Source organism: Lepisosteus platostomus, chromosome 28 (assembly GCF_059453375.1).
Source record: "Lepisosteus platostomus isolate fLepPlt1 chromosome 28, fLepPlt1.hap1, whole genome shotgun sequence".
Classification (NCBI taxonomy): domain Eukaryota; kingdom Metazoa; phylum Chordata; class Actinopteri; order Semionotiformes; family Lepisosteidae; genus Lepisosteus; species Lepisosteus platostomus.
Genome location: NC_142638.1, coordinates 9,210,438 through 9,237,415, shown reverse-complemented (window position 1 = coordinate 9,237,415; position 26,978 = coordinate 9,210,438). Strand labels below are relative to the sequence as shown.

Here is a 26,978-nt window from a genome sequence, read left to right as displayed (position 1 = left end):
TGTCAATGCAAATAGTCACTTTATTCACATTTCACAATAACCGAAAGTGTCTGTTTTATAATTTAATCGTTTACATTGCTTTTCAGGGATGGGACTTGCGTGTGTGCAGTTCCAGTTCCTGTTTCTCTGCTCATTACTCAGTGTCACTCAGTAATCCCAGTCAGGCGCCTGTCCCACATTGCTCTCTGCACGCATTCTCAAACATCAGCACAACCTGCAGCTCGCGCCTGCTTCTCCAGGAGCACAGCTTCAGACTCCCTGCGGCAGAGCTGTAAAATTCACGAGGGCCGCTTCTCACAAAATTCAAATTAATATTCAACAATGCCCAAGGAGACAAGCAGGGCTTCAACTCGGGCCTCGATGCTCTCGAAGTCAGCTGAAGAAAAGTTATTTCATTATTTGATTCTTTAGACACCACCAATCTGGCACTGTTGAGTTACAAGCAGTGGGTCTGTACAGTTCTGAACAACAGCTCTGCAAAGCTACATAAGACAGCTACTGAGCATCAGTGAGGTCAAGAAACACTTCAGTGCAAAAAAAGGTGTTCGGTAAACTGGATACCGAGATTGCCACTGAATGAGTCCTCAGATGGGTGTTCAGAATGGGGTGCTCTTTTTTCTAACACTTTTTAGTGTTTCTCACTCATGGCCTGAGGACTTAACTAGGGTGGCGCCTGTGAAAATCATCATTTCCTGCACTTCTGTTTTCACAGCGGCAGCCGATACTCCCCTGGACTTGCCGCTCCCCCTCTGTGCGCTCAGTGGGGAACAAGGGGGCACAGGCAGTGCCAAGAGTCACCCCGCGCTCCCATCAGTAGCTGTGCCCATGGGAGATTCACACACACTGCGCAGTCAGGAGAATTCAGTTAAAACAAACATCTGTGCATGCCTACATCTAAAATACAATTTTCTGTCCTAAAAATGAATCCACTGTAAAGGCAATACACAACTCTTTGCACATGTACATACACAAGTTGCTAGAATCACCATGGCACCTTTATCTGACAAAGCACCCAGCTGTAAGCTGTAATGAAAGGTTGCTTTAGAATTTGAAAACTCATACTTGCTGACAGGCAGGAGGTGCATCTCAGAGGAAGTACTAATCCCAGCCCCAGTTCTAGGGCTCACACTGTCACAAACCTCAGTCCTGGTCACCCTCTGCCTCTATTCACTTTGGTGGGAGAGTCCAGCCCCGGTCTTGTGCTTTTCGCTCAGGCAGACATCCTGACGAGTAGCCGCTTAATTAGGAGGAGTCAGCAGCCTGTCTGGAACCCTGCACACTGATGTTTCAAAGCTACCTGTGAACCTACCTGGTCTGCAGCTCCCAGGACTGGAGTCAGACCCTGCTGCTCCAGAGCTCCTTCACAAGAAGGGCGTTTTCTTAACGCTAGAACAAGGATCCCCTGCCAAGAGCACACTGCCAAACTGCTTCTTGGGGTAAGTAAATAAACTTGTGTGAGGTACAGGAGATAGCACCCTGTACTGTCAAAGCTAGGTGTACTGTACAGCTGTATTCAATCTGTTAAATTCCCCAGATAAAGGGTAATTGTGCATTCAAAGGTGCAGAAATATGTCATGTTTAAGTTTGGACCCTGCAGAGGTTGCGTTAACTTCTTTTCACTTTGTGACCAGGGGTGCCCAAACTTTTGCACACAGCGGCACATGCTGGATATACAGGCTCACGCCACGGTACAGCAAAGTGCACAAAGAGAGCGTTTTCCTTCCTCGCGCGGCAACGCTCCCCTTTCCCTTTGCAAAGTCACCTCTGTTTGCGCTGCGCCGTTAGACCAGCTCCCACCGTCGTGAAAAATGAGAGAACCGAAATAGGCCCTGGGCCGCTAATGAAGCCTGACGTGCTGTTCCTTCCTCTCGCCCGTCCCTGCCCACGGAAGAAAAACGACCCCCCTGCCGACGTGCACGTCCCCCCCCCCCCCCCAGGCCAGAATGCACTAACGAGCTGTTCATCTTGTGCCTGAAAACCTCTCTCTTTAGCTGTGACATGATAAAGAAGTCAAGCGCTCAACAGGCTGCGCACGTTAACCTTCGCCACCAGCAGGGTCGCATTAGAATCGCCCTGAAAGACTCCGGAAACCAAGCTCCGCAACTTGCGTGTAGTCTGTGGAGCACCTGAAATTCAGCCCCGGTCAGAAATCGCGGCCATCATCTGGGAAACTGGCGCCACCACTTGGAAACATTTTTCCAAAGGCCACCTCACCTGTGACAACAGCGCTCACGATGCCGGACAGCGGTGATCTCAAAGCTCTTCCCCCCAAGTAAGTGTACAGTAAGTCCCTTTTCCGAAAGGGCTGCAAGAGAAACAGCTCTGAAGCCACACTCCTGTGTGCTGCCACGTGGTCTGAAGTTGAACAGAGACTTGAAGTCTGTGTCGTGCCATTCCTCTGAAACAGTTCAATCACGTTTTACAAAACTACCATCATCCAGCTACAGTTAAGCTGCCTTTCCTGTGTATAACATGGAGTATATCAGTGCAGGCAAACTACATTTATCTCCAAGCAAGCTTTAAAAATGCCAATGTAGACATAATACAATTCAACTGTTTGTGACAAACGAGAGAGCTCAAACAGCAGGCTGTGGTTTAGTGTCATGGCTGGTGCTTAAAGCCCTCAGATGTTGGACTAATGGACACTGCTCTGTCCCAGCGGTCCTCACTCCAACTGGACTGAGAATGAAAGACTCCAGAAACAGGAACAAATTCTGCTTCATTTGTTGTTGGTAAAGGGAAGTTGAATTGAGCTGCTACTGAGGAGAAGAAAATGTCTGTCTCGAATGTGCAAACTTTTATTTAATGTTTAAAGTTCTTCCCCTGTTCTATTAGCAGAGGAATTATCAGATTTTTTTCTATTCCCTGTGAAATCTACCAGAAGGTCTAAAGCTGGTCTCTACCTTACCAATGAAAAACCCCAAATTTAGGAAAACGTAAAAATAATATTTCAGATAAACTGGGACTGTTTCTGCCAGCCTGGAGAGAACCTGCTGCTGTATGTATGCAGTATGATGTGTGGAAAACCATTGGTTACTCATCCCCAATGACTTCCACAAGCTAGGGGCCGGACCTGTGAATCACAAACTGCTGATGCACAGTCACTGACAACAGATCAGTTTCACATCTCATCCGACAGCATGACCACTGCGGCGCACTGTCATGCACAGAGAACAAGAGGCCAAACTGGGAACTGTGTGGGTCTGATCCCAATTCCCTCATCCCTTCATTAATGTGTGGAAAACACAGCACATCCTATCGTGAAGCTGGCTGTACCCTGAACTGGATCCACCTGCCTTTGGGTCTGAAAAACTTCACAGGAGTCTTCGGCTCCTTGTAACTCAACATTTGCTCTGCATATCTGAATATCCAAAACAAAACAGCCGACCCCATGACAGAGTTGAAAGTCAACTGTTACCTGCCACCTACTAAGGTATCAGTGCCTAAGATGTTTCACACAAGGTTTCCCAAATCACAGCAAAATGAATCAGGTGGTGGTGGGGGGAGGGAATAATTTGTATCATTCCTGCCTTCAAAAAACAAAAAACCAAGTGTTTTTCTAAAGCTTTACTGTAGAAGGTCTAGGCGGTTTTGTAAGTCTCCAGAGACGCAGGGCCCTGGAAATAGGTCCCTTGAGTTGTTCTTCCTACTTGTTGGGCAGCATACAGCTTTGATTCCCTTAAAACTCCCATTAATCCAAACCCTAGACACCTAAAGCCCAGACTGTCCCCTGGAAATGGTTTGTTTTTCAGTTCTCACTGTCAGCCCCTTCTCGGTTCAGAGGGGCAGGCCACTAGGAGGGGGGAGTTCTGGATCCGTGCGGCGCTGCAGAGACGGACTGGTCCGGTCCAGTCCGGTCCGGTCCCGGCTCTCATCTGTCCCCCGCAAGGGTAGTGAAATCCCCCTTCAGAGCTGCCGATCGAGTCGACCCAGTCTGCGTCCCGATTTTCTTCCCCAGTGGTGCTCTCGGGGCCGCGCGGTCAGACCCCGCCCTCCGCTCGGCCGGGGGCGTCGTCCGCAGGGGTGCCCCCCTCAGAGCTGCTCTCGCATTGGGCGGCAGGGACGAGCGGGGTTGGGCTTCCGAAAGAAAGAGGAAAAATCCGGTCTTTTCATTTCAACATCACTGAAGCCGACGTTCTTTAATGCACACCGGGTTATTAGCATGTTATTCGTTATTTCCGGTTCGGGAAACACCTCTGTTCCCTCCTTATGGTAGCTGAATATTTTAAGGGAGAGATTTGCGAGAAGTTGATTTAATGCTAAAAAAGCTTGCACCTTGAGATGACGCACCATGAAGGTGCTACAGTATATAAAATAAAGGTTATATTATCAATCTAGCATCTTAACAAATACTGTAACACGCAGGAACCTGTACCTTTCTGGTGAGCGTTCTCTTTTGGTGTGACAAAACACCAGTTTTAGACACGCAGTGTGACCCCTGATCCCCAGCTGAGTAACAGTTACTTCAGGGTCTTGAGATTGACTTTGCTTAGACTGCAACACCGTCTCTTCAATACTGTGTGCCTTCAACTAGAGTTTAATAACGACTAATGCCCTTTCTCTCACTGGAGAAGCTGAGAGAATCTGTCATCTTTTTCACATTTGCTCTGCTGACTGTTAATTGCACCCTGTTCCTGACAAATTAAACAAATTAAGAGGACAATACGTGAAAATAATGTTCTTTCCCTCACTTTAGGCACACACAGACCTCAATGATAGGCAACTCAGGACTCTTAATTTTAAAATGTGGTGTACATCTTCATTAATTCCTGATTTCTGTATGCAGCCACAGTCTTACTTAATGAATGTGTATGTCCATTGTTGCGTATAAGAAAAACAGATGATCGCACAATAATCACCCGCATTTACCAGGGTTACATTAACATGGGATTAAGGAACAGTTACAAAGGCATTATCTTGGTGCATGGGAATTTAGCCTTAAATTCAGAATAAAAAAAGTCTTTTTAAAAGAATTAAAAGAACTGGCTAGAATTAATGAATGTTCAGCAGCCTGAAGAGCACTTTAAATACGAAATTGTTGCATTTAATAAAATTGAATATTGAATATTCAATATTATGAATAAGTTGAATAAGCCTTTTCAGACACAGGGCGCTGAGTACTTTATCTGTTATTGAACCCAAAGGGGAGCCAGCAGCCACATCACCCTGCAGCTCTCAACTGGCAGCCCACTGGAGCTCAGCAGGTGTGAGCCTGGTCAGTACCTTGATGGGAGACTCCTGGGAAGCTATGGTTGCTGCTGGAAGAGCTGTTAGTGGGACCAGCAGGGGGTGCTCACCCTGTGGTCTGTGTGGGTCCTAATGCCCCAGTATAGTGGCAGGGACACTATACTGTAGTGGGCGCCATCTTTCAGATGAGTCATTAAAGATTTCCGGGCATTTCTGGAGAAGAGTAGGGAGTTATCCCGGTGTCCGGGCCAAATTTCCCCCCTAGGCCCTTACTGTGGCCTCCAAATTGTCCCCGTGTCTGATTGGCTTGCACTTGCCTGGTGCACCCTGCCTTGCACTCGTTGCTTGCCTGGTAGGCTCCGGCTTCACCGCGACCCTCACCAGGAGAAGCGGAAGTGAAAATGGCTGGATGGATGAACTCAAAGGTTCACAGAGGGACGGATTCACAAGCTGACAGACATACAGACTGATGTAGAGACGTACTAGCTGGCTACAGGAAGACAGCAGTAAAACTGCATGTTAATGTGAAAGCAACATGTCTCACCTTCCTGCCCATTCGTATGGCACAGGAAGAAGGCCGGGCTCCTGGGTCCTGCCCTCCTCCTCCTGAGCCCAGCCCTGATTGGAGGAGGCGTAGCCGAGGATGGCGTCTGTCACCGTGTAGTGGGCGTGGCCCTGCACGCAGGCCTCAATGTCCGCTGGGGCCAGCTGTGTCTGCAGGAACAGGTGCAGCTGGCTGTCCGACAGGAACACCGTCATGTGCAGGACCCTGGAGCGGGCAGACACACCCACGGCCCCCTGAAAACACGCTGAGCGCTTTGCAGCGACAAGACCCAGCCGTAGGGCTAAGAGGATGTCGCTCGGGACAACAGGAACACAGAACAGATCTGGATTTATTTACTGCAGCTGCTTCGAGGACAGCCTTCAAACGGAGAGATGAGGACCCAGTGGAACGGTCTTCAAACCGAAACACTTTGCAACACGTAGGAGCCACTGCAGGAGACAGATACTGCAAGACGTACAGCAGCTTATATACATGTAATGTTATATTTCGCAGGTTAGATAAGAGGAAAACGCACATAATCAGTCATTTTCCAGCTCTTCTGCCCTTGGTTCTTTGACTAATGTTTTGATGCAGAAGAGCAGTTGTTCTTGCTGTCTGGCTTCTTACAGTTCTCCTTAATTATCCTTCACAAGTCATTCCAAATAGTCCAGTTTAACTCTCTGCCTGCTCTACCTTCCTCAAACCCTTGTCAGTAGATAAGATAAGATCACTTTATTGGCCACATACAATTTCTTGTATTAAGAATTGATCTTTTCACAGACCCCAGCTTGCTCTCCGTGAGACACACAGACAGGGAGAGAAGCTGGGGGTCAGAGCGCAGGGTCAGCTATTTACACGGCACCCCATCCAAAGAACCAGGAAAAAAAATCCAAAATAGGTTTTATTATGGAGTGGGGAAAAAAAAACTAAACAGGGCTGAACATGGCCATATTTCACGGGCCGCGAGGAGAGATTTACTACATTAATTTACAAGCTGCATGTCTGCCGAACACAAGCGCGATGGGGGCGGCGGCGGCTGTTGTCTCTCTCCATCCATCTCCATCAGCACCGGCTGGGCTGCCCCCCTGCGCCTGCCTGCTAACGAAGCTGCCCAGAACTCCGCTCCAGCAGACCCGCTGAGCCAGAGCACAGCTCTGATTCACGGACGTTTGCGTTCGAAAAGGCTCAATCTGATTAGACGAAAAGGTACAATTTCCGGGCTCAGGGCCACGCTTGGCAAAGCCAGTCCAGGTGTTGCGTTAAGTTTATGTGGGGGTAAATAATTATAACTTCACCTAAGGGTTCCATCAAATCTGGTTAAATCAGCTAGGTATTCCAGTGCAGACAGGACTTCTTTACACGGGAAGGGGTTATGGGCTCAAGCTCTCCTGAAGACCGTCCTTTAACACAGTGTGCTGTAAAAGAATCACAGTCGCAGTCTCTCCTGTGATTGGCCTCGCCCAGTTAATAATGCTCTCCCCCTGGTGACCTGACGGACTGTTTTTCGTGGATTATTATTACAGGACAAGCTCAACCCCTGCGTGGGGATTAGGCCCAGTCCGTCCCTCAGGGCGTCCCAGCAGGGGGAGCTCTGCTGACCGGTGCTGACCGACACTGACCTGTCCAGGAAGTGCTGCAGGCCCTGCCTCCTCTTCTCGATGAAGTCCTCGTCGCCGAGGGTGAAGAAGGGCGTTTTCACGGGCAGCTCGGGCACCGGCCTGTGGGCGGGAGGGGGTCAGGGAGAGCAGTACCATGCAGGTGCCATCAGCCCCCTCGGACCTGGGTCGCGGCCCGTCCCGAGTCCAGTCAGAGCTCTGGGTCACCGGCCACCAGTGAAACCAGTTACAACCTCAAGTTCTCTTCAGCTTTGATTTCAGCTGGACTATTAAACATTTTTTTCCCCCACTACGGTAGGGAGTTTTGGCTTAGACATCACACATGATGTGCTGCGAGACAAAAAAGGTACATGAGAGACTCCTCTGCTCGAGTGATACACAAGTAATTCTAATTCCAACCACTACACAACCTCTACTCTACTCCTCCAGCAGCTATAAATAATAGCACTAAATAGTGTTGCCACCACTACAACAGTGGCGCAGTCTGGCACACAGCCCTGAATACTCACACTAATCCGGCATTCTTCTGGAGTTTCTTCTTCAGCCACACAAACTCGCTGTATCGCCGGCGCACACAGGAGGTCTTGGCGGTGAAGGCCTTGCTGTTGGTCTGCGGAGATTAAGCCACAGTGAAGGGACGCTGATTTAGTGCCGAGTGAAATCTCTCTCTCCCTCTCTCTCTCTCTCCGGGGGCTGAGATCTCTTCAGTGGCCTCTGGGGCGGGTCCGTTTTGGCAAGGGGGGGAGGCACAGATGGGAGATCAGTGCTCTCTAGTCCTCGGCAGACACGCGTGTTGTGCATCTGGGCGTCGGAACACTCTTAGCAGCTGCCTGCTTGGTTTGCACGCCTTTAATTCCTCGGGCTGCAACTTGGATTGGCTGTCCGTCCCTCGGGAAAAGCCGGGAGACCCCATATAAACAGGACAGAATGTTTTGGACCACGGGAGAAAACTGGAGCCCCCAGAGAAAACCCACACAAACACAGGGAGAACAAGCACGCTCTCAGAATCGAACCTAGGACCCAAGAGCTGTGAGGCAGCTGCGCCAATAATTTTATAGAAATAATAATCATAGAGCAACACAGAAACTAAACAAGGCTCCTTCCCTTTTAAACTCCTTACAAGAGTTTAAAAGCAGCTCAACTGAGCCACACAACAGCTTTAAAATATTTAACGCTTTTTAACCCAGATGATACAGTACAAGTAGGAAACCAAACAATAAACAGGAGAGCCTGAGATCTGCAGGTTGCACTCTTTAGGAAGTGAAATGTCAGTGTCTGAACGGGGTTTACAGACGACCCACCAGTGAGTCTCGCAGTCGAAGCACCGTCTCTCACCAGCGACCACAAACCAGGCTGTGCACATCCTCCCTCGCTCCAGTCGCTGTTGCGTGCTCCAGCACAAATGTGCCTCTCTACAGACAGAACCGGCCCGCCAGCCTCTGCCCAGGCAAAAGAGTCTCCTCACTGAGCAAGTTCCTCTTGCTGAAGAAGCCATCAATTATTATCTAGGGAGAGCGGACGAGCTGCTGTTTGGAGGCAGCAGGAAGCGAGATGTGGAATCTGAGCTTTGTGGAAAGTCCCAAAGTTCCTTAGGACTGTAAGGTACTTCACATGGAAAAGTGCCCGTTTTAAAGGGAAGAGTGTCTGTCAAGCTACATATATTCTGATGTCGCAGCACAGCCTCTCTGTTGCTCACGAGGTGAAATTTGCTTGATTTCTGCCCTAAAGCGGAACCATCACTGCTTCCTGAGCGGGCTGACACTGGTCAGCACCCTGTGTAGTGTGAGAACAAGACAGGGCCGGCTTCCTTGCTGCTGTTTGATACGGGCTGCAGTTTAGGTCAGCTAGACTCTAGGTCATTGTGCCCACCCAGGGCACAGAGCAGTAGGTTTTCACAATCTCTTTGTATCACTGACCCTTTCAGAACAGGGAAAAGGCAGAGAAACTGGCGCAGATGGCTCTGGGCCTCTCAGAGCTGAGCTGGAGTAGATGCTTGCATTCGCAGTTGAAGGATTTTTTTAATTTATCTTTTATATAACACAGCGCTAATCTAAAAAATATTGCAATCATAACACTTCTGCCTATAATCTAAGCCCCAGTGACCTTGCATCTGTAAAAAGCTTGTGTTTAAAATGCTTCTTTTGTTAACAATATATTCTTGTGATTCTCACATAATGTGCACACTGCGGGCAGCTACAAATTCAGGTTTTGATCACAGGAAGGCAAGAGAGGGCTGTCACCCAGCTGCTGGAAACGGGGGCTGTGTGGGAGTGAGGATTGTAACTTCTCTAATCTGGCTGTAAAGAGAGCTCTGCCAAGGGAAACAGGGAGAGAAAGAAAAAGGAGACAAAAGCCTTTTGTTCCTCGCATGCTGCTGGATGGCGCCTGAACTGCAGCTGAAATGAAGGCCTGATCATCGCTTCTGCTCTGTAGCCCGGACTCTGATTCTTTCCCCGGTCTTCTGAAGAGGGGTTATCCTCACCCATCTGCCTCCACAGTGACACAGACCAATACTGCCCCAAGGGGTGAGTCTGCAGTGCTCCCATCCCTTTGAAAATAGCCTCTCCCACTGGGCTACTTTACTACCCAAGTTAAGAGGTTTAAAGCAAAGTCCAGATCACTGGATACTGCGAATTAAAGGAGAAAACGGTCTTAGGACCATTCCCCCTATTAACAGCTAATCCTTCCTCATGAAGGCCCGGTCAGGAGACAGCGATCCCCACACTCAGCCTGGAGCTGGCCTCAAGACATACTGACCCCTTCCAGTGCATCCAGTGACAGGACTCTGGCCAAACTACAGCGGCGTTTGTCTGCAGACTCACTTCTCCATGGAATTAAAGTTCTCGCAGGAGGTCCCAGCCGAGACACTTTTAACAGCGGAATTCAGACACGTCTGGAACTGTAGAGGCGGTACCTACGTGGAGGAATATTTTGAAGTCCACATAGGAGTTCCAGGATCCCTCGTTCTGTATTTTTGGATCCTGGACCCTCACAGCGATGAACTCCTGCACGGGAGACACAGCAGAGCGGAGAGGGAGGGGGCTTGGGTCAGGCAGCTTCCGATAAAAGTCAACTTTCCCCTTGAATACGGTCAAGAGAAATTGTTCAGACAAGTTGGAAGTGCTGATCAAGGTATGATCAATACTGCAGCAGACACAGGACACTCACGGACCAAGTAACAAGGACCAGGAAGATGAGGTGTGTGAAACAGCCAGCAAACACAAAGCAGTGCCTAAGGATGGAGAAGATGGGTGGAGCTTGGGCCCCTGACATGGTCTAGCTGTACAGTTTCAGTTACCGGAAATAAAGACATTTTCTTACGTCTTCCTCCTGATTTCTGATCATTCTAATCCTTGGGCTCCTCCTTCAATGTCATTGGGCAAAAACAGGCAGCAACATGGAGGTCACAGAATTCTGGGAAGAAAAGAAACACCCTGGGCTGAATCCTGAGATATCACAACGAGACAACCTGTCTTGACCTTAATGTTTCCTCTTATTGCTTTCTGAAACTGCTAACTTGCCCAAGATATCAATGTTTGCTGACACCTCTATTTCCAACTTGGGGAAGAGGAATTTAGATATTCATAACTCATAACAAAATATAATTGTATTTTTTCTAGGTTTCTTTTGGGTTTATTCTTTTTTTTTTTAAAAGAAACTTTTTTTTTCCTTCTGCACGACTTCTCCGGTAGGACTGATTCCCCCGATGGGAGAGATTCCCGCCGGACGCAGACCCAGACGGAAGAAGGTGTGAGGCAGACACCGTTCTCCTCTTCAGCACAGTCGCTGTGGTGCCACTCTGTCCTGCATCTGGCCTCTGTCTCAAAGACAACCTGTCCTCCACCGACCCCCACAGTGCAGAACCTTCTAGGCAGCCTGCCCTCACCAACACAGGCCCAGAACAATTCGACAAGGAGAAAAACCACAAGAAACAACTCTGCCAGAGTAAGTCCAAATGACTTTTCCCCCTTCTTTAGCACACTGCTCGGTCTCTGTCAGAAAGGTCAGGACCAAATACGAAACACCCTGCATTTTTAACAGGTTGGTCCCACAGGGTTTCAAATATTTCATAATGAAGACTGTCGACTCTAGTTATACTCACAGTACGTTTCTTTAACTCGGTCTCCAACAGTGGCATTGCTCCCTACACTCTTTGACTCTGTGTGAGAGCTGGGAGACTGTGAATTCACATCTCTGCTCCTGTTCCCAGCTGGTCACTGTGCTGTGCAGTGTCACCTGCGCCTAGTGTCTTCTGCTAAAACACAGGCATGACAGGAAGGAGAGAGATTTACAGAGAACTATTATTATTATTATTATTATTATTATTATTTGTAGAGTAAAAATCCACCACAGACCTTGTTGTCGAGCAGAAGAGGAGTTTATTGTATATTTGGCCAAAGAGAGGAAGAATTAGGAAGATAGTTCTAACACGAAAAGTTACAGCTGACCTTTTATACACTTACTTGATAAAGAATACAAAGAGCTTAAGTCTCAAAAAGAAAAAAAATACTTCAATCTTAGTTAATTTCTATTTGTTATGCAAACTTCTACTTTAATCAGAAGTTGTCTACGTAATTAAGCTATCAGTGTTTTCTAAAAGCATGTAGTTACAATTGGCCTTCTTCACAAAAATAATTCCTTGGGATTTTTAAAACATGCTTTTTGTCGGCAGGCCCCTGGTCTTATCAACAGCAGATACATTTAATGTCGCAGCTGGTGCTTTGCTGAACATGCTGTCCAGAGAAAGACTTTTTAACCCTTCAATTATTATTATTATCATCATCATCATCATCATCGACGAGACGTTGAACAAGTACGAAAGAACACACCTGACTCAGCATTGAGAATACCAGCACCTGTTATTGGACTTATTTGCACCTTAAAAACGGGGATGATTATTGAACCACAATATCAATGCCCTTCGACAAAACTAACGTGCAAGCAAAGCAAAGATATCCCACAACAACAGCGCTCAAATGACCACGCGTGTTCATAGTGAGGAGCAGTTACAGTCACCAGTAAGAGGTTATTGCCACTGGTTACAGGAATAAGCTACAGAATACAAATTCCTCGTCTGTTTTATTTTTCTGAAAGTACGCTAAAGTACGTAATATCACAATGCTTTAATTGTGATTAGAAAAACCCCATACCTTCTGTTGAAGCTCCCTTGTTACTCACTGCCGTGGCCTGTCGTCAAAGTTGAAGACACGGAACTCTTCTGCTCTGTCCTTTCATGGGCGATGCGATTTGTTTTTCTCCGTCAGTGACGCGCGGTGGCTCCTTGGGAGTTGTAGTTTTCTCTACTTTTTATGCCTATTTAATGTTAGCGCTGTAGTGTCCTAGACAGGATGCAACTTCCATTCCAATTGGGACTTTGGGAACGTTAGCCACAGTCACCGTCACGTTTACGTATACACAGCTCTCGTTCGTCTGTTTTTTGAAGACGTGCTGTCGATATAAAAAAGATCAGATGCAGACGTCGCGCTGCCGATGTTCTGGGTGCGAATTTATCGACCTCATTGACTTCACCACCGGCTTGCGAACAAAAGAAATGAGCGCTCTCAGCCTGCCAGTCCTGAATCACACCGACACTATCCAACCTCGGGGCAGCACAGCTAAAACACCCCAGATCAGAGTCAGCCCAATGGCAGTGCAAAGACCTCATCCCCTGGGGGGCGCACACACACAAACAGCACAACACAAACTTGACTTGATCCTAAAAGGACAATGCACGCTGGACAGGTGAGTGACCACACGGTGAAACAGACCCTGACGGAGGCCAGGCTCAGTGACCACAGCCTGCCCATAGAAACTGAGTGACACAGAGAGCATGAAAAACTGGAGACAGAGGTACACTTTCTGATACACTGGAAGAAATTACTCAATTCTGCCACAGGAAAAGACATCAAACCCACAAATTCCCGCACCTGCCAGAATCAGACCAACTTCCTATCCTACTTCAGGGGAGAGGAAACTCAATAGAGCTACAGTCCAGTATCTGATCTTCGGTCAGTGCCTGGGGAACAGAGTGGGCCTCTCGAGTAATATTATCTCATTGTCCTGAATGCTTGTCAATATTTACCAACGGTTATTGCTTTCGGAAGCATTGTATTTCGCCGGTCATGCCAATAAAGCTCTTTGAATTTGAAGAAGGGGGGAATGCCTTGTTAGAAAAATAAACTACACTTCCCGGCACCCTTCACCTCCCAGGCCCGCCGGGGCGCCTGCGCAGTGCGTGGCGCGAGGTGGCGGGTCGATGAGGCTGTGGGTGCCTTTTGTGTCGAGAATAGAGGGAGAGAAAAACAGGGAGACGTGAATTTTGAACTTATTATTTTAAAAAAATAATCGCAGGTTCTGCAGACACGTTGGGCCGGAGATAACGACGAGGGCCGAGTGGTTCAAAATCGCAGTAACTTTTTTTTTTAATTCTCTTTTTACCCGAGCATCGCTTTTCCTCTGCTGAAAGGTAGGTTTGCGTTTTCTGCTCCTTGAGGCTGGCGCTGGTGCGTGCCCTAGCGACACACGGGAATTGCAGACGCACGGGGATCATGCCTTCTGCAGGACCCGTGCAATTGTGTGTGCGAGTGCGTGACGCAGTTTCATCCCGTGGGTCGCTTGCCCACGGCTTTGTGCGGCCGGGGAGCCCTGCACGCCGCCTCCTCCCCCCCTCCCCTGCCAGCGCTGGGGTTTCTGTCGCGATCGGGGAGCAACATGGAGGAAGGAGGCGGGTAGCCAGCTAGAGCTGCACGGCGGACGGGCTGCAGCAACCCGAGCGCCTCAGCTCCCAGCCGCTCGGCAGACGCCCACCGCGGGCGGAGGGGAAGCGCGCACTTCGAGAGCGTAATGGCCTCCGTGCGCGGACAACATCGGGGTTTGCTCCCCGGGCGTCTGAGGGTTTCGAAACGGGGAGGGATTGCTAGAATTTGCTCGACTCCCCGCCCTCGCCCAGTCCCCTCTTCCTCCGATCTCGGTTCTGCCAGCCTGCAGCCAAGCCGGAGTTTTGAGTTCGTGAGTCCCCGTGGGTGCTATATTTCTTCTTTTTTTGTTGTTCTTGCGAAGATCTGATTATGCAAGCCGGTGGCTTTATTTTGCACGGACTGCTAATTCAAATCGGGCTGCGCTCTGCTGAGCATTTAACGGCGCTTCGTAACCGCAGCGCTTGCGCGACAAGTATTCACCCTCCTGCCTCAGACCCGTCCTATTAAGTGCCGAGCAAAGCTTTTTTTTTTAAAGCAAACTTCTTTTCGCTAGATCGGTAAATTGCAGCGTAGGTGGGCTTTCTTAATTCTTAGTTTCGTGTACCAAGTTACTATTCAAAGCGCTGTAAGGTTATTTGGGATGCAAAGCGCTTCAGAATTGCAAGGATATTTTTGCAGTTGACAAGTGATCTGATTTCCAGTGCGCTTAAGAACCATAGTCATTATTATTTCAGCGCTCGATGGTATCGCTGGGCAGAAAGGTTTTTTGTGATGCTCGTAGTAGAGTGAAATAGTGTTATTGTGCTGCAGGAATTCTCACGCACTGTAACTAAAAGCATGTTTGACTGTCAGGTGAAAATGTACACGCCAGAGTCTCTCTCAGAGACTGATTTTCTGCATTTCTTAGTTCCGATGTGTTGTATTTCTGTCTCTTCAGTGCTGCGGCAGAGGTAGTTTTGTGGCACCGCGGTAAGTTAATCTGACACCTCCTGAAGCTGCCGGCTGGCCTTTGAGCCACAACACCAGTCTATTCATGTTGCATTCTGATGCCCTCAAGCTGTGAAAGACCTTTCTGAAAACCGCCTCTAACACAATCCTGCAGTTGTTTAATTGACGATACAGGTAGATATACTGGGAGCTGGGTCTGAGATGTGTGTCCTAATGTCTTGGCCAGAAGATAAGAGAGAGCTTCATTCTGGGCTGAAAGGAGACGCGAGGTTTTGGCTGACAGGGAGAAACGTTGTCTCTTTATTCTTTTCCTTTCAGCCCAGAATCAATCTTCACCTGTTCCTTAGTGGCCTGTGCATGTTGAGGCAGCTCCCCACTCGGAGGTCTGTGCCAAGAGCGTTTATTTCCTGGAGCCACCAGTAAACATTAAAGAATCAGAAAAGCAGCAGCCTTTTTCATCAGAACTGAGAGCCCAGCGGTGGTCTGGGCCTCTCAAACTGGGAAAGAGGGCTCGGTGCCCCAGTAGATACCCCGGGCAGCCATGGGTGTCCCCAGGGGGCCTGGGTGACTTTTAACTGGTCGAACCCGGTTGCCAAGGTGACATCAACTGGCCACTTTGGGTTAGTTTCCCTAGCGATTTTGCCCCGTTTTGGATGGTGGTGCAGTACCAGTTCATGGCCTGCCCTTGCGCTGGCAGGGAGGACTGGGCGAGGGGACCCCACACACCCCCTCTTCTTCCGGACCCCCGGCTGTGGGGGGGGCGCAGATGGGGCTCAGCTAGCCGACTGGGGTTCCCTGCGTGATGCTGAAAAACACACGCCCCTGCTTGCGCTGTCACCTGGAAAAAGATACCTTGCATCTGGGAGTCTCAAAGAGTGTGTGACTGTGATGATGATGATGATGATAAAGAGCTGAGCGCGTGTGCGTGCTGTCCACCCAGGCGCTGCTGTGAGAACTGTTACATTGCTGCACGGAAGCGAGGGAGACCCTTGGGGTGCGGCGCAGGGTGCCGACTCGGTCCTGCGGAGCCCCACCAGCACGGGTTCTGTGCGCCCGGGTCTGGGGGGCTGCGCGGGCCCACCCTGCCCTGCCCTGTGGTCTCGCCCGCCTCCCTGCGGTGCCATGTGTTTTTTTTAAACCGCTGTGATTTCTTTTCCCTGCCTCGTGCTTCATGATCCCCCCTGCCCCCCCCCCCCTCACTCTTTCACCCTGTTTAGCTTCTGTTGACGTTGAGAAGGATCCAGGTCGTTAGACAGACAGACTCTTCCTCCAGGAGTATGAGTCAGCCTTCAGCTCCCTGTAATGACGCTCCCACTAATAAAGCAGGTCACAGACACCTTTCTTCTATGCCAAGTCTACCAGTGTCTTGTCTTCTGAATGTGGGGGGGGCGGCCGGGGGGCTTTGGGAGGAGTAGCTGGAGTTTTTTTGAAAGGAGTACTGCTGTTCAGTTCAAAGCATTTCGGGACCATGTTTGCAAAAAGCTTTGCATGGGGAGCGTTCTGGCGCACTATGGCTGCCGTCGCATCATCCAGGTGGGGCTGCACACTGGGGGTGGTGGAGGGGATCCCCATTACCTGTAAAGCGCTTTGAGTGGAGTGTCCAGAAAAGCGCTATATAAGTGTAAGCAATTATTATTATTATTATTATTATTATTATTATTATTATGAGAAGTCGGGGAAAAGAAGGCTCTAGGGGACCTATCCTGCTCGAGGAGCAGACTGCATGGCCTGCTGGGCACTGCAGCTGGGGGTCTCAGGGGTTGGCCCTCCCCCCCCCCGGCAGAGCTGAGGCAGCGATCCGCCCCAGAGGGACCTCCAGCGTGATTCGGTCCACGCGCTCAGAGCCGCGGAGCCCTGGAGAGGCCAGAGGGAGTCTGGGATGTCCCCGCTGTCGGGTCGGGGTGTGTGGCTGACCCTGCGTCGCCTGGCCGCGGCCCAGCTCGGGCACGGGGGGGGTGTTTTCAACTGAAACTGCGTGCAGAACTACTCCTTTGAAGAGAACAGCTACAGTGGCCCGAGCACAAAACTCGTGAAAGAGCCATTTCTATTTCTCTCCTTGTTGTTTTCGTGCTTTGTTCTGTATGGGAAGGTGCGAGGCATTGTTATAAATGTGTGGCTGTACTGACTTTTTTGTGTTCGTACCGCTTGAGAACTTGGTCTCCGATGGCTTTTTGTTCCTTTCCGAGTAGCAGGCTATGAGATCCAGTGCGCAGGGCCTTCCCCTGCCAGCTCCCTAGAGCTGGCCCTCTCGAATGAGAGCCCTGTACTCCCCGTTGTGCTAAAGCAAGCAGCTGGAAACCACATGGTGGAAGTGGGGGAGTCCTGCTTAGTGGTGCATGTTCACCAGACCAGTTGCACTGCTGGCGATAATTACACATCCCTCCCCCTCCAGACTCCACTATGAAGGCAGCCCTGGGCCTCCGGTGGCCTCCCTGGTTAAGGTGTGTGCGTGTTAGGATGGCTCTTGCTTCTTAGCTGCCAGGCGCCAGACAAGCCAGTGCAGATCAGTTCGAAAGAAGCATGGCGCCTGGACCCGACCGCCCCTGCAGAATTCCCCCCCTGCGCTTCAGAGCCTCGTTCAGCGTCTCTGCTGTCGGTTGGTTTTTCCGACCAGCGCTGTGTGCTGGCGCCTCTGCACACGGACCTGACTGCGCCCTGCGGGGCGGCACAGGGCAGGGTCCGGCACTCCGGGCGGAGAGACGCAGAGCGCCATCTGGGGACAGGGGGCATGGGTGTCATGCCAGCTGGCCTCCTGACCCCCCCCCCCTGCCTGCGATGTCTGTGCAGGAGCGAATACCAGGGGAGTTTCCCACACTGCTCTCCCCTGGCTCAAACACTGCGGTTCTGTCGAGCAGAATTTGCATTTCTTACAGCAAAAGAAAAGCTGCAATACTAATAGAAAGCCATACCAGAAGGGTAAAAAAGGCTTAAACCTCATTCCTGGTGTCCAAAACGGCAAGACAGGCCATGGAGGTGGAGGTCCAGGTCTCTGGGCTTGTCCCTGTACTGGAACGTCCCCTCACCCTCCACCCTCTTCTGAACGTCTGCCCTCAGAACAAGATGCTTCATGTCACTGTCTTGTCACTTTACACCTTGTTCTCAAAACCAAATGAGCGCATTCTAATGGGTGTGATTCCGTAGCTCTTTTTGAAGTGACTGTCTTGAGTGTCAGTTTTTAAGTTTCAGAAAAGGAATCGCCTTGTGCTTTTTCTACTTGCTGGCGTTTTGCCTGTAGCACGGTAGCCAGTTGTGCCGGGAGCACTGTGTCACCGGCTTTGTCTAGGAGCCCTTCGCAGGAGACACGAACGTGCCCCTCTGCCTTGCTGAGCTGCTGAGCAGTGCAGGACAGCCAGGGGCTCTGGGGGCTGGGAGTAGCAGTTGATGCTGCTGCCAGTGTGAAGGTACGCGTTCATCCAGCTCGGGTTTGAGACTGCGCTCCCCGGCATGAAGGTGCTCTTCCAGACTGGCAGCAGGCTCAAGCGTTCCTCTCGGGGAAACGGTCAGCCTCCTGCGTGGGTTGGCCATCTTGCGCCCGGGGGGTCCTCTGGTAGGCTTGTCCTGCTCACAGACCCCAGTATCAGAGGCGTGTGCGTGTCGGGGGAGGGGGGATTCTGAGAAAGAAGGTTGAGGGCAGCTGCAATCTGCTCCACCTCCCAGTGACTCCCAGCAACTGCAGGAGTTAAAAGGGGCTGAAGAACGAGCAATGGCTGACCCACTACAGTGGAAATCTGAAGCCTGCCTGGGGCCAGGGGTCGATGTCGGTGGAAGGGGACAGCTGTACGTGAGCAGGCCCAGGCCCAGGCCCAGGCCCGTGACGAGCTCTCCCTGCCGTACCCGGGACGGTCCTGTTTCATGCTGTGCTGTCCTCTGGCTCTCCTGCTCCGCCCCACAGCCCCTCAGCCCGATACCAAGCTGGCGTCCACAACAGGAAAGAAGCAGAACAAGAAGAAGGTGGAGGAGGTGCTGGAGGAGGAGGAGGAGGAGTATGTGGTGGAGAAGGTCCTGGACCGGCGCGTGGTGAAGGGCCGGGTGGAGTACCTACTCAAGTGGAAGGGCTTCTCCGAGTGAGTGCACCCCGACGCCCGCGCCGCCCTGCGCCACATGCATGTCCGTGCACGGACGCCCCAGCGCGGAGGTGGGCAGCACCAGACCCCGCGGTGTTCCTAAGCCGAAGTTGTTATCTGGACAGGGAGTCCTGTCACTTAGGCCTCAATGGTTACTAATTGTCAGGTGCCAGTAAAAGGTGGGGTTCTGTTGCTCGAGGTCTGGAGCTGCCCGTCCTGGCTGGAGAGGAGACGCAGGCCATGCGTGTACGCTAAGGAGCAGGGAGTCGTGGTCCTGAAGCAATTCCATCCAAGACCTTAGTTCTGCACTTAGGCCACGTAGGTGTAAGTCCGCTCAGCTGTGTTTTCTAGGTGTTGATCAAGTGGCTAATTGGTCAGTTGAGTAGGTAGAAGGCTGCCGGACGCTGGCACACTCACAGGCCAGGACGGCCCACCCCCTGCGGAGCCGTGGATACGTCGCCTCCCGGGTGCCGAGCTGCCGGTCCGAGAGCCGAAGGGCCCGAGCTCAAGGGCGCCCCGAGCCGCCCCCCCTCGTGACCTCTGTGTCCGTCTCCTTCCAGCGAGGACAACACCTGGGAGCCCGAGGAGAACCTGGACTGCCCCGACCTCATCGCCGAGTTCCTGCAGTCCCAGAAGACCGCCCACGAGGCGGAGAAGGCCGAGACGGGGGGCAAGAGGAAGGGGGAGTCCGACACCGAGGTGGCCGGGGAGGAGAGCCGGCCCAAGAAGAGGAAAGAGGAGGTGAGGGGTTTGCCCTGCGGGGGTGTCAGTTGGCCAGTCAGTTGTGGATTAACTGGACCAGTTCAAAGGTGAACTGCAGCACTACTTTATGTTTTGAGCAACTCAAACCTCAATTAAAGTGAAATGTACACAGTAATTTGTAAAACCTCCAATTTACATCACCAAATAGACATAATTTCGAAATGTGCGCAGCAGCGCCATCCTGTGTGATTCAGAATGAGGCAGCTAAACTTCATGTGACGCGATGCGGCCCTGTTTCACCACACACCGCACACAAGCTACATCTCTTTGAATCCCAAAGATGGTTTTGCCAACAAATACTACTTTTTAACTCTGCACGCGGGTCACATGGGAACATTTCTGCTATGAAATATCTGCTGCACCACCTGAACGTATTCACTCTTCCATCACATTACATTAGTCATCACAGGGACTAGCGAGCAGGAAGGGCCCCATCACATCACCATTCCGACCCACTATAAGTCCATGCATTTTATGCTTGATTCAAAATGAGATTTTGTTTTTTTTTTACCGTCTATGAATTTGTTACCCAGGTTTAGTAACTGGCACTGTAGATCCCCTTTAACAGCTTTTCCCAGACCAGCTGGTCTGTGGCCCTGCAGGACCTGGACTGGACAAGTTGAGCTTGTGATTTGGGTACTGGACAGGAGTCTGCTCGCGCTGGACTGTGCTGCACTCGCCGGTGTGCAGTCCAGGCAGGGCAGCTCTTCGGCGGAGGGGGGTGGGCTCACTGTCCTGCCCCGTCTCTTCACCCTGTCTGCCCCCTCTCTTTCAGCCGGAGAAGCCCAGGGGCTTCGCCCGCGGCCTGGAGCCCGAGAGGATCATCGGGGCGACGGACTCCAGCGGGGAGCTGATGTTCCTCATGAAGTGGTGCGTACAGCCGGCGCAGGGTCAGGGGGTCAGAGGTCGGAGGTTAACCCCAGGGAGGTGCCGTTCTGAGAGAAAGGCCCTTGTGGGTTTTCCGACTCGCTGCGGCTGTATCCGCGAGGGCGAGGGTGGCGTAATGGGTGGGTGTCGGAGTGTGAAGTGGGACCTTGACCGGACGGTGTCTCGCTCTGCCCTCCCCGCAGGAAGAACTCGGACGAGGCAGACCTGGTGCCGGCGAAGGAAGCCAACATCAAGTGCCCGCAGGTGGTCATCTCTTTCTACGAGGAGCGGCTGACGTGGCACTCCTACCCCTCCGAGGAGGAAGAGAAGAAGGACGATAAGAACTAGCCGAGAGGGGTGGAAGTGGGGGCAGGGGTGGGGGGCGGGTTTTCGAAGAGGGGGTTGGGGGGTGGGGGGGGGGGCGGAAAGCCCGATTCTCTGTCGCTTCATGTTTTTGCTTTCTACGACACCGGCCTTGGATGCCAGACCTCTCTCTGGGCAGCCAGCAGGGAGAGAAGGACTGGAGCAGATGTCCAATTCCTGGCTCATCAGTCCAGGTGCTTCTCTTAGAAGGCCGTTCTGGAAGGCTGGTGTTCCCAGTCCTGGTCCTGGAGATCCTCACACCTGCAGCTTTTGTGTTCCACCTGAGCACTTGGGTCAGTGACTGAACTCTTAAAAGCCCTCATCGAGGGTCTAATTTGAACTCGGCTAGTAGTTTTCAGCCTCGGTTGTTTTCCTACTGCGTGTAGGAAGTCGCCTACGTGAACTATTCGAGCGTTTCTCAAGCAGCTTCGAATCTGCAGCCTTTGAGGAGAGGAAAACCTGCACACGTTCCTGCTAAGCAGCCAGTCGGGTCTGGTCGGTTCGGGTAGGGATGGGGCGAGTCGAACGCCAGCAGGTGTGGGGGGTCACCAGGACCGGGGGGGGGGAGGGGACCCCCTGCGGTCAGGCAGTCAGGTGTGGGCGCCAGCGATCTTGCGTTCCCCAGGAGCGCGGATTTCCGAAGCAGCGGTAGGAGAAGCAGCAGTGGAGAGCAGGAAGGGGGTGGGATGAGATGGCGGCCGGCTGGGTGGGGCTGTCAGTGCAGGGCCAGCAGGAGAGGCAGCACGGGGGCGTCTCCTCGGCTTCCCAAGTTCCTCCGGTCGCACCCGAGTGCAGCCCGTGCCGCCGAATTCTTCGCCCATAAATGCTGGCCTTGACTTTTCACCACGGCATTTTTATATACTGTGTATATATAGTTTTTTCTAGAGCTAATTAAGGGCCGTTCTAGACTGAAGGAAAAGAAACATTGCAGAAGGAGCTCAACTTCATATTGATTGTTTGTGGAAGCTCTCGTCCAATCGGAGAACCCAGACAGGATAGCGGTTGTTTTTGTGTCACATCCCGTCTGTTTTTAAAGAAGGCGAAAGACTGGGGGGCAGGGGGGGGGACTTTTCAAACCTCCCTGAAAAAGAACAGTAGATACATGTGCTGACGGCCCCTATCAGAGCAGAGCACTTTTGTTGAAAATGGCCACGTTAAAGTCGTACAGCCGTATCCTGTATCCCAGTGAAAAGGCAGGTTGGTTTTAAAACCAGCACAGAAGGTGGTTTGGATACCTGGGGTTAATTTTTCAGAGCAGGAACATTTTCTAGCTCTGCTGGAGGGGTCTGTGTCCGTCAGGCGGGTGTGGCTGGACAGCACACCCCCACCGTGCTCTGCGTGCGCTCCTCTGGCCCGCAGAAGAGAGCATACTCCGTTTTTTTTAAACATTCTTGTTGAAATAGTTAACACCTTCCATCGTGTTTTGCATTTGTTTTTGGGTGGTTTTTTTTTGGGGGGGGGTCGAGTTTGTACAAAAAATGTGGTTTTTGTACACTGCTACGTTCTTTTTAAGGGAAAGGGGGAGGGGCTGGAAGGGAGCATTTAAGGATTCTAACCTTTTACCTTGCGAAACGTAAAGCTGTTTTTTTGTATAAAGCAGAAATTTTTTAAAAAACTGTTGATTGTGATTTATGTAGTTCTCTCGGTGGGTCGAATGGATACACTTGATCATAAAGTTGCTCCCTGTTTATCTTCAAAGGCTAAGGCGTTATTCCCTTGTTAATCTTGTTCTGTGGGGGGTCAGATCTCTGGTCTTTAAACCAGCGCCAGAGAGCTGTGGCCTCCAGGTCCTCCGACTCTCCTGCTGTCCTGACTCTTGTAATGGGACAGGCAGCCCAGGATGCAAAAGCACTGGTATTGACAGGACATTGGTCATTTGCAGTAAATCTTCATCCATCATCACTAATTAGGTACAATTTGAGATGACAAACTGGATAGGATGCAAGTCTATTGCTAGGGCAATTTGGAGACCTTCCCAGCATTTCCTTTGGAAACTGGAACATCTAAGCCTCTACAGCACAAGAGGAAACCATTTGGCCCATGTGGTTATAAGTAGCTGAGGAGCTAACTGGTCTGGGTCTGGGTGTTGGTTTTAACCACATGGCTGAGTACTGTGTTCCAGACTCCTACAACCCTTTGTGTAAAGGAGAGCCTCCTGCTGTCAGTTGTAAGTGTGCTTCTCTCTAGTTCCCACTTCTGGTGACTCCTTTGCATTTCGTGATTGAATCAGGAGAATCCAGAGGTAGATTTTTCCGATGTCTTTGTGGACTCCTGATCTGACAAGAGCTGCCGTAGACGTGGGAACACGCAGGCTCCACACAGAAGGCAGCCCAGTCCAGACTGAAACCCAAGATGTGAGCACTAACCACCTTACTAGATGTGGCTCTGCAACAAACGTGTTAATGTCAGAGAATTTCACCATCAAATTTAAGACCTCACCTGTAACAGATACAACCAGAAAATTCTCTGAATCCCTGCTGTTTATTTCAAACGGGTTTCCCCAACTTTCAGTTCCTCTGCTGGAATAGCTTTTTTTTTTGCCTATTTTTAAATGTTAACGAGATACGGTGGAGAAAAGGGGGGGCAAACTCCAGTTGAGAAGCTGGAAGATGTCTGCGCCAGAGCAGGATCCCACGTTGTGACAGCCGGTGGCAGCCCTGTGACTTCTGGGCTGCTGGTCTGGCACAGGGCTGCTAGACGGGTGGGCTGGCCCGGGTACAGTTAGGCCCAGTGCTGGCCACGCCCCACTCGTCGGGTTCAGGACCAATCAGAGGAGAGATGGCTTTGCATGCCTGCAGGTGCTCAGGAAGCCTGAGGAAGCCCATCCCTCCCTATGGATCTCTCAGGTCAGAACTAAGGGGTACGGGGGACTGGAGCAAGCAGAGTGCTGTTCTAGGGCTGTCAGAACCTGGATTTCCCACAGTTGCTCCGGACTGAAGACTGCGCCAGGGGTACTGTACTATTCTGAATTAGCAGAGCAAGGAGCAACTTTATCATCAGCAGTCCCACGTGTGCAGCACAGATACATTTGTCCTTTTCAGTCCCGTCCCGGGCCCCACTGACCCCCCGGCCTGTAAATTCCACTTGCATTCAGTCATGTGTTTTTATACTTTTGCTTTGTACTGCATACAAGATGTGCGTTTTACATTTGAGATATATCTATGTACAAAATAGGTTTTTATATGCAATATATGGGATATTAGGGGCAGGGCTGAGAAAACTGGATTTACATACTCCTGTGCTGGACTGGTGGCACTTACTATCGACACCTCACAAATCTATAATTTCCCCTTCTGTTACCGTAGCAACTGAAGCTTGTTAGAAATGAGATCTGTTCTTCTGCATGTGTTTTCGTTGTGACTTCATTTAAATGTTTTAGTAAGTGGTGATATGTCTGATTTATGTATTTTTTGAAAATAAAGTTTTGTTTATTTGTTGCTGAGTGTTTTCTGAATGAATGTAGGGGAAGGGAAGTTTTTTTTTGTCTCATTAGCACTGCTCAGCTGAATGGCACACATTTTTAAACATTTGAACATTTTTAAAATTACAGCCTGGGCAAATGAATGGAAAAATATTTTCCAATGACATCGCATCATTTTATCTGGCTCAGTAGTGTATCATATAAGAAAGGTTACAAACAAATCATTAAGTCCATGTGGCTTGTTTGGTAGTAGTTAAAATAATCCTCAATCTCATCCAGCCCTTTTTGAAAGAAGAGAGTATCAGCTTCAATCCATACGACATTACAGCCCCAGCTGATGCAATTGTTCCCACCTCACAGCTAGATCTCAGAAGGCCAGCAGGACTGGGCCTGCTCAGCCTTAAGAAAACTCAGGCTGCTGTTGTTGGTGGACCAGTAAATGGAACCTTCCCTCTGTGCTGAAGGAGGTGTACTTTTGGCAGAGACTTCAGCTTGTGGACCAGAATACTTCATCATTCAAGCTGTTGGTCTCCTTTCAGCTGGTACATGAACCATCCAAAAATTCTCATTTTGAGTTGGGGGGGGTGTCCAGTGACTGCAGGCTGTCCTGGTCTATTTCAAGCTGACATTAACCAGCAGCAATATCCCAGCTGGCAGCCCACTGGAGCTCAGCAGGTGTGAGCCTGGTCGGTACCTGGATGGGAGACTCCTGGGAAAGCCGAGGTCGCTGCTAGAAGAGGTGTCACTGGGACCAGTGGAGGCGGCGAGTCCCCCCATGACCCGTGCAGTTCTTTGAGTGGATTGTCCAGAAAAGCGCTATATAAGTGTAATACCAAATAATGGAATGAAAACCTGGAGAAGCACAAGCAAGTGCTGTATAACATTTTTACTATAACCTGTTGATTCATTTAAGATGATTACTTCTAAAACATTGCTGCATGTATCAGATATCGCTGCCTAAAGTTCACTGACCAGAATAGCCAACACACCATCAGAACAGTTTTCAGCCCTAGTGTTCCATCTTCTCACTCATGTGTTTGACGTATTGTACACGTAGCTCCCCCTACTGGTGGCGCTGTATAGTCACGCAAAACCCATTGTTAGTCTAGCATTGTTTTCCCAGACACGAATGGCTATTGATTAAAAAAAAAATGTTGCGAAAGAACAACGACCCCCCTTCCTATTAACGAATAACTATATATAACAATACTCGTTGTTACAATATCGTCGTTATTCATAAAGTACCTCCCCCCCACCAAAAAAAGACCTTCTCGTCTTGCTCAACGAAATGATAAAACCGTTTGCTTGAAATATACATTCCAAGTCATTGACGTTTTGTTAAAAAAAAAAACGTTTTTTTTTTTAATAGACGGAATGGCGATTGCTTTTTGAAAGGGTTACAACCCTACATAAACACGCGTCAGATAAACCGAGAGTTGTTTCTATCAGGGCAGAGACACGTAACGTGCACTACAAATACAGTCCTCAAGATGGCAGTGGGACAGGAAACTACCTTCCAGAAATTTCGGGAGTCGTTGTGTCAGCAGCCTATTACCGGTTTGGGGAGTTGTTACTGGGGCTATTTATGTGGCCAAATTTGAGTAAACACGCTCAGAAACATGCATTAGGCATTTAGATTCTTGTTGTCTCTTCAAAAAAGGAAAAATAATTGCACAAAGAAATACATCTGAAGCTTGCTACTGGGACACTTATGAACAACTGTTAATGAAAGGCGAACCTAAAGATTCAATTATGTTTATAGGGCATCGGACCATACGCATTAATAAGACTTAAGGTCTGGGGGAAATCAGATACTTGTATAATGCAGACGTCATAATAAAGAATTGAAGGATCGAAGCTGGTGCTAACATTTTCACACACGCTAGATTTACTCGGTTCACAATGCGAGTGTTTATTCCAGTTAACAGAACCAGACTTAAACACCAGCAAACGGTGTGCCTATTCTCGCTTTATTGATGAAAACTTGCACCAGAAAAACATTTAGATATTTGCTATACAGAAACGTGTAGAACGATAGCTAAAGCAACATTTCAAGCAAGTCTTTCCCAATAAATTACTTATATACTGCTACCAATAAATTAAAGACACCTGTTAGTTTTTTTATCTGACAGCATCCATTAGCTTTCCTTGTTAATGATCTGATTTTATGTATAACTTCTTCCTGGATGAGTCTGCGGTCGCCAAACAGAAGCACAGACACCATCCTGAGTAATCTAGCAATATATTATTACAATCTACCACAGTAATTCTCCGCACTGAAAAAGCTTCAGCGCTTAGTTGTTGAATGTATATATCTTTTCCTGGTATAAATAAGTGCAATACATTATGAATGAACAAAATGCAACAATGCAAAACACAACACCCATATAAGATATTTACTTTCTGTGCCTATTTAAAATTGGATATTTCAGGGCCTAAGGAAAAATACAAATCTTGAACAAGGTTCTTTCTCAATGGGGAATAAAAATCGATTTGAAAAGTACTGTA

General features: G+C 49.8%; 2 protein-coding genes across 9 annotated transcripts; one reads left to right on the top strand and one right to left on the bottom strand.

The window, feature by feature from the left end:
* Positions 1 to 12,772, bottom strand: LOC148638802 (sorting nexin-11-like). 4 transcript variants are annotated; one of them, XM_088623071.1, is made up of 8 exons: positions 12,498 to 12,772; positions 11,450 to 11,602; positions 10,669 to 10,761; positions 10,266 to 10,352; positions 7,857 to 7,957; positions 7,351 to 7,449; positions 5,732 to 5,956; positions 1 to 4,038 (listed from the first exon to the last, which is right to left on the bottom strand). In XM_088623071.1, the coding sequence occupies exons 3-8, from the start codon at positions 10,690 to 10,692 to the stop codon at positions 3,981 to 3,983; spliced, it is 594 nt and encodes a 197-aa protein (XP_088479197.1). In that variant the 5' UTR covers positions 10,693 to 10,761; positions 11,450 to 11,602; positions 12,498 to 12,772; the 3' UTR covers positions 1 to 3,980. The 4 variants fall into 4 exon arrangements, with proteins under 4 accessions (XP_088479197.1, XP_088479196.1, XP_088479194.1 ...); XM_088623070.1 differs by having other exon boundaries at positions 1 to 4,077; positions 5,732 to 5,923; positions 12,498 to 12,760; XM_088623068.1 differs by having other exon boundaries at positions 1 to 4,077; positions 12,498 to 12,726.
* Positions 12,773 to 13,566: 794 nt separating this feature from the next.
* LOC148638801 (chromobox protein homolog 1-like) lies at positions 13,567 to 24,486 on the top strand. Of its 5 annotated transcripts, none has more exons than XM_088623063.1 (7): positions 13,567 to 13,813; positions 14,983 to 15,014; positions 16,211 to 16,319; positions 18,886 to 19,057; positions 19,618 to 19,798; positions 20,595 to 20,689; positions 20,890 to 24,486. In XM_088623063.1, the coding sequence occupies exons 3-7, from the start codon at positions 16,271 to 16,273 to the stop codon at positions 21,032 to 21,034; spliced, it is 642 nt and encodes a 213-aa protein (XP_088479189.1). In that variant the 5' UTR covers positions 13,567 to 13,813; positions 14,983 to 15,014; positions 16,211 to 16,270; the 3' UTR covers positions 21,035 to 24,486. The 5 variants fall into 5 exon arrangements, with proteins under 5 accessions (XP_088479189.1, XP_088479190.1, XP_088479193.1 ...); XM_088623064.1 differs by having other exon boundaries at positions 14,983 to 15,167; XM_088623065.1 differs by lacking the exon at positions 13,567 to 13,813 and adding an exon at positions 13,841 to 14,365.
* Positions 24,487 to 26,978: the final 2,492 nt, after the last annotated feature.